Here is a 12,125-nt window from a genome sequence, read left to right as displayed (position 1 = left end):
TTATATGCTGCAGAGGGTTCCTATGCCACTGGGGCAACGAACTGAGACGGGAGCCGATTCCAACCCGCCCCCCCTGCCAGATTTGCAAACGGAATGAGCGTGGCCCCGCTCTGCCTAAAGCAGGATCTACGTTCAGCCCCCACCCTGCCCAGGGCTTAGCACAAGAAGATGCTGAGAGGTCCAGCCCCAGCAGCTGCATCTCCTCCAAAGGGAGCCTGGGACTCCGGCCGGCCCAACCTGCCTCCTCTCTCCTGACCCAGAGGACCGCGCGGCCGGCCCAACGCCCCGCAGCAAAGCCCACCTGAAGTCCTTCGGCTCCGGCCGGGCCAAGCTCTCCTCCCTCCTGTTCTCCGTGGCCTCGGCAAAGGTCGCCTGCTGCAAGCTCCGGGTGACGGGCCCCCCGACCCGCTCCCTCGACGACTTTGCCCCGAACCGGTCGGCCTTCTTCTTGCTGGCCAGGGCCGCCTGGCTGCGCTGGATGCGGACGTGCAGCTTGCGCGAGGCTTTGCTGAGCAGTCCAGGGGAGCCGCCCTTTGCGACTCCCTTGCTCCGCTTCCCTTCCAGCGGGACCGCCTTGCCCACCCTCGCTGGGCCGATGTTCCTCGCTGCCGGCGGAGGGGGGGCCTTCTTGGACTTGGTAGGTTGCGCGAACTTGACGTTCTGCTTCAGCTTGAAGGAGGCGGGGGGCGGCTGGACGGTCGCGGGCCCCGAGCTGCGAGCCCGGGTCTTCCCCAGGTGCGCGTGAGCGCTCTGCATTTTGATCTCGGTGTCGGCCGTCCGCCGGCGCGGGTTGGCGCCGCTCTTGTTGCTGCTGGGGGACGACATCCCGCTGCTTTTCTTTTTGGCCTTCTTTTTCGAGGAAGAGGAAACTGGCTTCTGCGGGCAGCTGTAGGAGGCGTGCTTGTTTAAGCTCCCGACGTACGTGAACTCCCTGCTGCAGTGGGGGCAGATGTGGGCGCTGGGCTCCACACTGCTGTTCCTGAGCTCCGCCCGCTGCTGCGACCTCTTCGTCTGCAAAATCGCCTTCTGGACCAGCTGGTTCTTCTTCTTCAGGGCGCTGAGCTTCAGCTTGTCGGAGGCCATCCGGCTCACCTCGACGCCGAAGTCGAGCCTCTTGGGCTGGCCCACGCGCCGGAAGCTGTGGTTGGCGGGGCCGGGCAAAACCACCCCGTTTTTGGGGCGGACCGCCTGTTTCAGAGGCACGGGGTTCTTTTTTGGAGTGTACCGCTTCTTGTCACTGGCTGAAGCGCAAGCCAAAACGTGCTTGTGCAACTCGGGCATGTTGTCCACGCTCTTCCCACACTTGGTGCAGCGAATGGCGGTGGAGAAGGTCTGAGGGATGTTGTGAGTGGTGAAGTTTGTGGCCGTCGCCCCGATCCCGTTGGGGTTCCGGTGGTGATACTGGAACGGAGGGGGCTTAAAACTTGGGTAGTGTTGGTTGAGGCCCATGCGGATGTCTGGGTCTTTGGGCTTGACTCCGGCTGCCATGATCTTGATGGTGGTATAGAGCTCTTCGGAGGAGTCGTTCAACGCCCCGCCCTCCTCCTCCTCCTCCTCCTCCTCCTCCTTAGAGGACTCCAAAGCAACGCTGGGCAGGCCCCGCATCTGTTCCGCGTCGACCTTACTGGGGTCTGTGAAGTTCTGTGGTCGCAGGATCCCACTTTCGAACTGGTGGTGGGTGCATTCTTTGTCGGGGTGGAGGTCCCGCTGGTGCTGCTGCAGGTTGCACAGGAAAGCAAACTCTTTCTTGCAGAGGGAGCACACGAAGATGTCGCCCACCCCGTGGAGCCGGGAGCGATGCTCCGACAAGCCCGCCTTCTCTCTGAAGAGCCGCACGCAGAATTCGCATTTGAAGGGCCACTCCCCGGCGTGAACGGACAGATGCCTGGTGAGATCTTTGATAGCGAGGAAAGGGGCCTGGCAGACGTTGCACACAAAGCTCCTACTGAAGCCTTCCTGGAGGGCGTCTGCGGCGCTCAGGTGGTGGGGGTCCTCCCTCAGCTTCTGACACCGGGTCTCTCCCTCCTCCTGCTTAAAGGTCATGAGGGGGGCTGAATTTTCCAGGTTTTCGCCAGGGGAGAGGACGGAAGAAACCAGAGAGAGAGGAGGGGGGGAAGGAGAGGAGGACGGTGATGAGGAAGAGGAAGAAAAGGAGGAGGAGGAGGAGGAGGAGGAGGACGAGGACGAGGAGGAGGGAGAGGAGGAGGAGAGGGTGGGCGGCCCAGGCGAAGTGCAGCTGAGAGGCTCTGCGGAATGAACCGGAGATGCCGAGAGGGTCGGAGAAAGGATGGGGAGGGGGGAGGGGGCAGCGGCATTCGACAGGGGGGAGGGGCAGCAACTTGGAGAGGTGCTGATGGGGTCTTCCGGGAGTGGTGAAGGAACAGTGGGAAGGAGAGGGGGTGGGGGGGTGGGGACTTTGAGCATGGGAGGGCACGGAGGGTGGGAAGGAGAAGCTGTTCGGGCCAAGACCGATGGCGCCTGGCAGGCTGGCGCTGGGGGCAAAGAAATCTCGGCGGCGAGGCCTGGGCAGCCCAACTCTACGGCGGGGGCTGGGGGGGCAGGGCCTGGCGGCGACTGCGCCTCAGGTAGCTTGTGGGCCTTCGGACCTGCGCTCGTGTCCGGGGAGGGGCTTTCGGGTGCCAAGCTGGCCCCGTTGTACTCATTCAGCAGAACCTTCTGCAACATGGAGGTGGTGGGCTTCTTCTTGACGGCGCCCCCCGCTGGCGGGGTCGAGGGGGCCTCCTTGCCTTCGCTGTTGCCGCAGGGCTTCTTGTGCACACTGAGGTCGAGCACGGATTCCCAGGGCCCCTGAGCTCTGCCCTTCCCATTCGACCTTTGCTTCACACTGCTGGACAGATCCAAGGGCTGCTGGTTGCACACGTTCCCGAACGGAGGGCTTGGCGCCCACTCCTTCGATGCCGGGTACTCCTCTGGACGAAGGGGACTCGTGGCTTCTCCTTCCTCCCTCCCGGACAAGCTCCACGCAGGGGAGTCGCTGCGTCTCTCCAGCTTGGGAAGCTTCGCGCTCAGGGCCGCCTCGTTCCAGGCGGGCTGGCCTTCGCCGGCTTTGCCCGGGTCTCGGAGGCCCGGGCTGTGCTGCGGGGAGCTGGTGCGCCGTTTGAACCTGCTCGAGGTCGCGGGGAGCAGAGGGGAGGATGCAGCAGGGAGCCCCAGCTTTGGGATTTCCCCCGGGGCCGACAACGGGGGAGAGGGGGCCACTTTGTTGTTGTCCTGCGTCTGAAGGAGCTGCTTCAGCTTTGACGACAGGTAAATGCTTTTCTCCTTGGGGAACGGCAAGCTCTCCACCGTCGATATGGTGAGGGGAATCGTCAGGGAACACAGCGAGGCGATCGGCTCCACCTCCGTCTCTGTCTTTATCTTGGCCAGCAGCGGGGGGCTCGCCGTCCTCCGCTTTTTGGCCTCCGGGTGTCCGCCGACGGGTGACTCTTTCAACCCCTCCACCAGGCGGACGGGCACCGCCTTGACGTTGGGGGAGATCTCCACTGCCACGGGGCTCAGGAGGCAGTTGATGCCGAAGACTTCGGCGGAGCCAGATTCCACCTCGATCATGTCGCAGTTGCTGGTGCTGCTGTTGGACTGGATCTTGCCATCAAGGTAGTAGTTGAGGTTCTCGGATATGTTGCTGGAAACGTCCATGACGTACGCGTCGTCGGCTTCCCCTTCTTCCTCGAGGTCCGTGCTGGCCACGTACGCGCTCGAGGGGTGCTGGGCTTGTCCGGCCGGCACCTGGGGCTCCTCCGGTTTCCTCCTGACCCCTTTGGGGATGAGGTGCCGCTCGTGGACCCTGCGCTGGTGCCTGCGCATGTTGGTATGGGTGCCAAAGACCTTCCTGCAGTACTGGCACGGGTGCGACTCTTTGGGCTCTTTGCTCTCCTCAAAAGACGGGAGATGCGGCGTTTTGGAAGGGGCGTTCTCGGCCTCCGGGGCCGGGGCCTCCTGTCGGACCTTGCCGTCGCCCTGGATGCCCCCCTCGGCAGCCTGGGCACTGCCTCCGGAGAGCTGGGCGGAGGCTGAGGGCAGGAGCAGCTTCCTCTTCGGCCCCGCCTCGTGCCGCCGCTCGTGCCGCCGGCGGTTGATCTGCGTCCCAAAGGCCTTGCCACAGTAGCGGCACTTGAAAGCGTGGCCGATGGCCGAGATATGGATGTGCACGTGGCGCTCCAGGCCCTGCTTCGTGGTGAACTTCCTTTCGCAGTGTTGGCAGGGGAACATGGACGCCCCCGGGGCGCCCCCGCCAGACTCGCCTCTCGCTCTGGGAAACCTCACCAAAGGCTTTTTCTTGGGAGAGCTTCCGGGGGAGCCCTCGGACAGGCTGCTCTGCTCCTCCACAGACTCCAGCTTGTCTTCACACGCGGACGGGGATTCCACATCTGGGTTTTCTTTAGATAAGCTCCCCTCCTCCTCTTCTTCCTCAGGCTCCTCCTCCTCCTCTTCCTCCTCCTCTTCCTCCCCCATTTCCTCCACAGGCTCCTCCTCTTCCTCTTCCTCAGCCTCCTCCTCGGGGTCCTCTTCTAGGTCTTTGGACCCACACAACAGCCCTTCCGGCTTGTCCTCAGGAGTGGCGGGCGGCTCGCTGGCTGGGCTGGAGATGAGCAGGCGGGGAAGTGCATCTTGGTTCACCATCTCCTGGATGACAGCAGCCTGGTCCAGGGGCAAAACTGCAGAGACGGTGGGGGCTTCATCCTCTGGCTTATGGCCTGGAGACAGAGGAAACAAAGGCAGCACCCTGGAATATTCCCCATGTCTGGGATGATTCCCTTCTGCAAGCCACAGATATGTGGACTGCCCTTATAAAAGCAAAATGCATTCAAAATTATTTATTAAAGAAAATAGATTTCTTGGTCCAGTTCCTTAAAAGCCTGCTCCCCCACCACAAAATACAGTACCAAGTGTTGTCCAGTGGCCCTGCCCTCCTAAAAGCCCCCCTTCTGGGCATGTCACTTTTCCTCTGGGACTCATTTTAATCCTCCCTTAAAACAGTTATTCCATGCATGGTCAGTTCTGAGTTGTTTGGGGTACCATCTTCTCCTTTTTCATGTTTTTAAAGAACTCGGTCCTTCGCAAAGCTTGAGATGCCAACGCCGTCTTGTATTTAGGGACCCTGCAACCCCCCCGCCCCATTTCAGCTCCCGCCCACCTGAGCTTTTAAGGAGACGTGCAGGAGACAGACATCCACTTACCTTCCTTGGTCTCCCTCATATCGAAAGGCATTAAATCCAGACCCAAAGGAGCCCTCCGCTTCTTGTCCCTGGCTTTCTTTCCTTTGCTTTTAGCCTCCTGGGATTTTTTCTTTCCTGAGAAGGGGGGGAGAGGAAGAATTTGACAATTAAATCTAGCACTTTTTTCTCTATGACCCCTTCAAGCACTAAAACATGGCCACATTCAGTTAAACGAAGGGACGCTGATGCTGGCTAGTTTGTCAGGGGTAGGCTGTCAGGAATTGGGGTGCAGGACGCACATCCTGGGCTCGGGCATTTCGGCCACTTCCAAAGCTCCGCAGCGGCTTCTTCGCGCTTCAACTTCTGGGAGGTCTTCACAGCCAGCTGGCCCCTCTGCTCTGGACAAGAATCTATGTGTTTCATAACCCCCCCAGAGCAATTTTGCTTTCCTAACCCCCCCCCCCATTCTTTCTCTCTCTCTTTTTCTCATGCATAATATCCCCCATCCTACCCCTGTCTACCAGGAACAGCCTCTAATCTCGAGCCCTTGCCAAGGCACTGGCTACTGATGCTCTGGGACCCTGCCTGGTCAGAATTCTCACACGGCCGAACAGCTGGAGCTCTTCCACCCGCTTCTTGGGACCCTTTCGAAATTAAGCAGGGGGGGGGGCTGTTCCGTGCCTCCAAGCGAACAGACCGCTTATAATTACAGGTGAGCTGTCATCTGACCTCCTGTGGCCCTGTTCTTGGATCTCTAGAGACGGGAACGCAGCAGAGCGACAAGGGGTGTGGCACGAGAATGGTCTGTTTATGGCCTTTTATTTTTACTTACAAAACGGGCAGCTGCCCAAAGGATGTGTTGCCCATCGTTCTAGAGCAAAATCCCAGAGACCTGACAAATAAGGAAGGGAGGTTTAATTATCCTTAATTGTTTTCCCTGCTGGATTTTTTACAGCAAAGCAAGAGGGGAAACATCACCATCACCACACCACCGATTTATTTTCTTTCTTGCTCATCTATCTCTATGATAGGAGATAGACGAGGAGCCCGGATTACCCTGTAATGGCTGCAGAGGGAAGCCTGCGTGTCTGATAGAGACACGGTGGAAATAAAGATGGGCTGGTTGAGGAGCAGAGTGTCTGTCGATGCACTTTGCACAACAAAGTTTACTTGCTACTGAATTCATGATGGGGTCGGGGGTGTTCACATGGTACCGAAGTATAAATGCACAAAATGGTCTGCACAGCAGGCAATGCCACCCAAAGGGGCCGGTGTTGGTCCTCATCTGCTTGTGTGCACACAGCTAACAACGCACAAGTCAGCAACGGAAGGAAGGGGGTAAGTCACGCCTTCACGAATTGGCACACGCAAGAGGCACCTTTGTGAGATCCTGTTGTTTTTGAGAAAAGAATAAAAATTCAGGACATGCACCCGAAGCAGAACCAGCCAGATGCCATGAAACCAGTCTACTTAAACCTCGCTGCCCTGGGGCTTGACTCGGCCCGGGGAGAACAGAAAAAGAGCTGAAAAAACCTTGTATCCAACCTTGTTCCTCTGCCTAACTTTAAAAGCTCTTTTAAAAGCCCGACAAAAAAGCCATCTCCCCCTCCGGATTAAAGAGTCCGGCTTGTGAGCAAAGCACCAGGACGGTATGCTTGTGGTGGTCCTTGGGCACATCACGCTGACCACACCTCACAGCACTGCCCGGGGACAGCCCCAGCTTGGGCTCAGCCTGTGGCAAGGGCCCAGACGCAGGCACCACACAGAGGGCCCCGCAGTCCACTGCGGACTGTTCGAGGCACCGCAACCAAACAAGCCGGTGGCGTTCAGCGCGATGAGCGAGGGCTCCCAGGCTGCGGGGCTCCTGAAGGCGCAGAAGCTCCATGGGGCCTCTGGCTTAAGGCCGGCCGCTCCTGCAGGAGATGACCGCTGGCCCTTTCTTGAAGAACCTCTGAGCTTCGAGCGGCCGCTCTGGCATTTGGCACGGGTGACCTTAACGTGGGTTTAACCCTCGCCGAGGCGACTCAGCCAGCAGCTGCTCTGCTTACTAAAAACAGCCAGAATGACAACTTGAGAGCAAATGTAATTTTAGATCTGCTGGATCAGAGTCCAAGGAGCAGCAGAAACAGCCAAAGCGTCTCTTTTCTCTTGCTGCGGGACTTCGCCTCACGCTTCCTGTAGAATCGCACAGAGCTGAGTTGAGACGGTCACAAAGACGTAACTTCAGTGCAACCACAAGCGCCTCCTGGCCCAGGAGCGCTAGTTGGGAGGAGGGGGGGGGGACTGCCACATCAACAGCCCCCCCACTGCAGTCAAAAAGCAGTAGCAGCTCAACACCCGAGACGGCATGAGCCAGGAAGAGACGCCGCAGTTTTGGGCTTGAGGAGAGCGAACGCACCTTCTGCCTTCCAAAAGGGTTGGGGGCTTCTATGACCGGCCACGCCCACAGCATGTTCTGATGGCCGGCCCCACGGGTGCCCAATTCCAAACGCACCCGTTGTCCTGAGCCCACCCATCCCGCAATACACTGGGAACCCCCTTCCTACGTGCCCTCGGCACGAGCCTCGCAGGAGCCACCGCAAAGCCTTCCGAGGGAAGGGGGACTCTGTGGCCAGAGGGCTTCCAGCAAGGAAGCCTCACGGACACGCTGGCCGAAGCGGACGATGCGCCATCGGGATGCGAGGTCTACTGGCTGAAGGTCGCACAGCCCTCTCCCGGACTCTCTGGCTGGGTCGGGCAGCGCTCCAGCTGCTTCGACGCCCTCCGCAGGGCCAGCCGGGCACCTCCAGGAAGAGAGGGCAGGTGGCGAAGGCTGCCTTCCTTTCCCTTCCCCTCAGAGGGGGATTTCGCAGCGTGCAGCCACCAAACAAGAGGACCCGTTCCCCGCTGTAATTAACAGCCACTGATCAGGTCTACCCTCATCCCTCGTTTGCCTAATCTAGTTTTAAACCCATATAAGCAAATGAACAGCACCACCCGGGAACCCCTGGTTACATAAACTCATTACACGTTACGTGAAGCACTTCACATTTTGTCTTGACGTGGAGGAGGGGAGCCGCGTTAGTCAAAGCCAGAGGAGCCTGGAAGCTTTTCTGACCGACAAATTTTATTAAAAGGCAGACGCTTTCCAGAGCCCTTCTGATCTTTTGTCTTGGCCTGAATTAGTAATCCATTTTCTTGAAGGACCCTCATTGCACCTTGGGGGGCAAGGGACCAGCAAAGCAGCACCTTCCTTCTCTTCCCCTTCACATAAACATCGTTACTTGCATGTCAGTAGCAATGCCTCCGGAAGACGGCTAATCTCCAAGCTGTTCCTTGAACACCTGAACTTTCTGCCCAAAGGATATTTTGCAAGAAGCATTTTGTCCCAGAAGCAGTTGTTGATCTTCGGACGTGGAACAGCCCATTCTCCAGGAGCAATGCATGACCATCCGGATGTTTCTGAACTCCCATCCCAACAACCTTTTTCTACAACGGCCAACAGTGGGAGGGAGGGGGATGTAAGCCCAGCAGGACCTGAAAGATGCCAACCCGTTGCCCGCCAACTTATTTGTTTATCTGAAAGTTGCCCACCAATTCGGTGAGAGCAAAACGGGAATGGTTTATAGGGCATGGGGGCAAACACACTTCCTCCAGAGCTAAGAATGATTCCCATTTCCTCCATGTTTCTCCTTAGCCTGGGTTTTTAAAATGCTGAGTGAATGAACTGGGGGTGGGAAGAAAGCAATTAAATTATCGAAAATAAGGCCGCTGATTTTAAAAGCTCTGTGAGCAATGAGAAATACATGTGAAAGAATTATCCATGGGTAAATTACTTCCTGTTCCTCCTTAATTTCATTCCATAATTATCGTGCGATTCCAGCAACCTTGTTTGGAACCATTCACTTCAGGCTGGAAGAGCAGCGGAGCAGTTTTTTAACTTCTGCCGTTCTTGGATTCCAAAGCATGTTTTTTGAAAAAAGATTGTGTGATTTCAAAAGAAGGAAACTGAATTTGTGAGAGGAGCTAAACAGAGCCACCACCTTCCCGTCCTCCTCCTGGGCTGCACTGCGCAAGGGAGTCAAAACCCCGCAGAAAATGAGTGCAGGAGGGCAGTCCTTCCCCCCTTTTCTTCCGTACAACAAATTCCGCTGAATAATGAGCTCAGAAGACTTTGAGTTCCATTCCCAAAAATGTTTGTCATAAAACAGACCCTGGCACTCGAGTGTGCCACCCAGGAGAGGTCAAACTACCGGCTGGATAGACCTGCCCGGTTTCCTCTGGGCAGCCAACACTTGGGGGCTTACTCATGAGGAAACACGGATGAAATCAGGCCATGCCACTCACATGAAACAATGGACTCAAGGTCAGTCACAACTGACGCTCTGTTCTGGGCACAACATGTTAGCTGAATGCATAGCTGAGCCCAGACAAAGAAACAGCACAAACCATTTCCTCCATTATGTAGAAACCATCACTCTGTTCCTTGACCAGACTTCCACCTGAGCCCGATCCAGCCTGGACGCTGCATCTCAAAAATCACCTGCTCATGCAGAAACCTGGCCTGGGGTTTAAGCTTGCCTGCTGAGGTTAGATGGGAGGTGACCGGGGCAACCACGACGTCCAACTGCACCCCGTTACACGATGGGCCCGTTTTGGCTTTCTTTTGCCAAGTAGCTAAATACAACCTACTGAAAGTTGGCCGTAGATTTGCATTCAGCTGGACTGTTTCGTTTTTCACCCTTCTCCTATACAGAATCTTGAAAATGGCCTTAGAAAAGATGGGATATTGAGGTATCACGAAGAAAACCCCTCAGCTTATCCAAAGCTCTAACACAGCCTTTTGAAAGCTGGTCCCATCCGATCAACAAGGAACCGAAAAAACGCAGACACCCCACCGAGGCCAGGGCACCAAGGAGCCCCAAGTTTAGCACCCCCCATTATAATCCTGCTGTGCTGGACCAGTTCTCACAGAAGCCACAACTGGCAGAACCTGCACACAGCAGACAGCCACGTTCTGAGGCGGCCTCACCCTTTTCACCCCCGAAAGCCAAGCCAGGCCCTTCTTGAAGTCTGGAAGGCATCCCTGCCACTGATTCCTAATTGCTTTTCCTGCGCTTTTTGAGGAACATGGGCTTTCTTGGCAAGCCCTTCCCTGGATTGGAACAATATGGTAGATCCAAAGGAGGTGGGAGACAGGCCTTCATCCCACCTGGGATACCTCCCGCTCCACTGGGACTCTGCAGGGCTGTAGGAAGGAACGAAGCTGAGAGAGCTGCCCGGGCCTCCTTCAACCTCAGCACCACAAGGATGCTGCCAGCCAGGACCCCCCGCCTTTCATCGGCCATTCTCTGGACGCGCCCTGCTCCCAGACCTTAGAAAACGGCCATGCAGGCTTCCCAGGGTGACCTCCAAGCATCCTCCCCGGATCAGCCAAAGCTGGTTCCCGGCCGATGAAGGCAGGGCAGTACAGCCGCTTATTAGAAGTGGGGCTCAGACCTGCACAACCAAGAGGTGTGTGCCCCTGAACCTGGGCTGGGGATGGGACGTAACGTTACGTGAAATTTTCCCGCTTGAGGCTTTTTCCCTTCACACCAGTTCCTCTCCCGGTATTACTGTCCCCTTTCAACCATAAATCTGCAGGCAGTGGGCCCAGCATTGCTGTGCAGGGTGCCAGACGAGCCAGCCTGACGCTTACCATGCAGTAGCCCCAGCTTTGTCCCACGGGATCCCAGCAACCGGGGATGCCCAAGCCTGGAGCCAACCCTGCACCCACCCACCCGTTTCCGTCCCACTCTCGGATTCCCTGCCCTCCTGCGGTGACCCACCTCGAGGCAGAACCCTGGGCAAGTTTGAGCTGCTCTTTCACCCTCCTTGTCAGAACGTCCAAGGCACACCCTGCCTCAGAGCCACCCACAATTCCAGCCATTGCATAAAGCAAGGTTTGAAGATAAACAAAAACAGGGATACCCTAAGAATGCTGACTTCTCTTTCTGAAAATTTCTCTGCTATGAGATTTTTTAAAAAAACCCTTGAAAGAAGAACATGCTGCCATTTCATTCTTCTTACCTTCCCTTAGTTTTTTTTTTTAAATCATCCCACAATAAACTAAAACGTGTCCTCAATATTATGCACCCCTTTGTTGCATTTCCCCCATAAACGCAGGGTGATTTTTGCTGTCAGGATGTGTCACAGCCTCGCAGGGCAGGCTTTCAACATTTCAAAAAAGATCTTACTCACAAGAAATGTAGAACACAGGCCTAATTTTCTCAAGTGCAGCATTGTCAGGAGCCCTGCTGTAATCAAGGGCTGAAAACTTGATGATTCACTGCCCAAATTTCAACACCATCCTGAAATGTGATCCTAACCACGACCTCTTCAAATCCAGCCCTCAGCACTCGGTAGGCACGGAAATGTCATTTGCGCCCTGAATTTGGGATCATTAACAGGATGGAGGGCGGGCCAACTCTCTGGCAGGCAGTTTGTGGGTGAGAAGGACAGCCCACCTCGCCAGAAAGATCGTCAAAAAGAAACCACAAAGGACCCAAAATGACTTTCCCAGGGGTGGTTTTAAAAAAGCACCCAAGACACCGACTTCCTTTTTGGCTGCAGCTGCCGGGGAGCCAGCCTCTTGCTTGAGGCTCGGGGTGCCAAGAGGGAGGGGGCGAAGGCTGGCATCCTGGGGGACGGGGCAGAGAGGGCTGGGAGGCCAGGGTTGGGGGAGGGAGCCCTGCTGGGGGGCAAACCCAGAGGCAGCACAGCAAGCAGAGCAAGCCAGGAGAGCCGGCATCGGAGCGAAACGATTCTTGATCCCGCAAGCAGGAACTGGCGGGCGGAAGGCAGGTGGGCGGGGGTACACGGACCCCCCCCACCCTCGCCCACCCCTGGAGTTTGTCATTTCACCCTCTCCTGCTGGGCCTTATTTTTGGGTGGGCGGGCGGGTGGAGAGAGCCCCCCAGGCTGCCCGCG

The 12,125-nt window shown here is 56.9% G+C and overlaps 2 protein-coding genes across 11 annotated transcripts in view; one reads left to right on the top strand and one right to left on the bottom strand.

Annotated features, from left to right (window-relative positions):
* LOC134507016 (ATP-dependent RNA helicase DDX19B) overlaps nucleotides 1-12,125 on the top strand; it is a 445,506-nt gene that overhangs the window by 301,362 nt on the left and 132,019 nt on the right. The gene's annotated exons all lie outside the window — the stretch shown is intronic.
* PRDM2 (PR/SET domain 2) overlaps nucleotides 1-12,125 on the bottom strand; it is a 29,546-nt gene that overhangs the window by 3,328 nt on the left and 14,093 nt on the right. For 7 of the 10 annotated variants that reach the window (XM_063317543.1, XM_063317544.1, XM_063317540.1 and 4 more), the window contains 2 exons: nucleotides 5,199-5,312; nucleotides 302-4,805 (listed from right to left, as the gene is read on the bottom strand). In XM_063317543.1, the coding sequence (XP_063173613.1) occupies nucleotides 302-4,805; nucleotides 5,199-5,312 (4,618 nt within the window). Of the gene's footprint in view, nucleotides 1-301; nucleotides 4,806-5,198; nucleotides 5,313-5,688; nucleotides 5,860-6,009; nucleotides 6,180-12,125 lie in introns of those variants that run through there. The other 3 variants (XM_063317547.1, XM_063317548.1, XM_063317542.1) reach the window with 3 other exon arrangements.

This window comes from Candoia aspera, chromosome 18 (assembly GCF_035149785.1).
Source record: "Candoia aspera isolate rCanAsp1 chromosome 18, rCanAsp1.hap2, whole genome shotgun sequence".
NCBI classification, from domain to species: domain Eukaryota; kingdom Metazoa; phylum Chordata; class Lepidosauria; order Squamata; family Boidae; genus Candoia; species Candoia aspera.
This window is presented reverse-complemented; position numbering and strand designations above follow the sequence as displayed.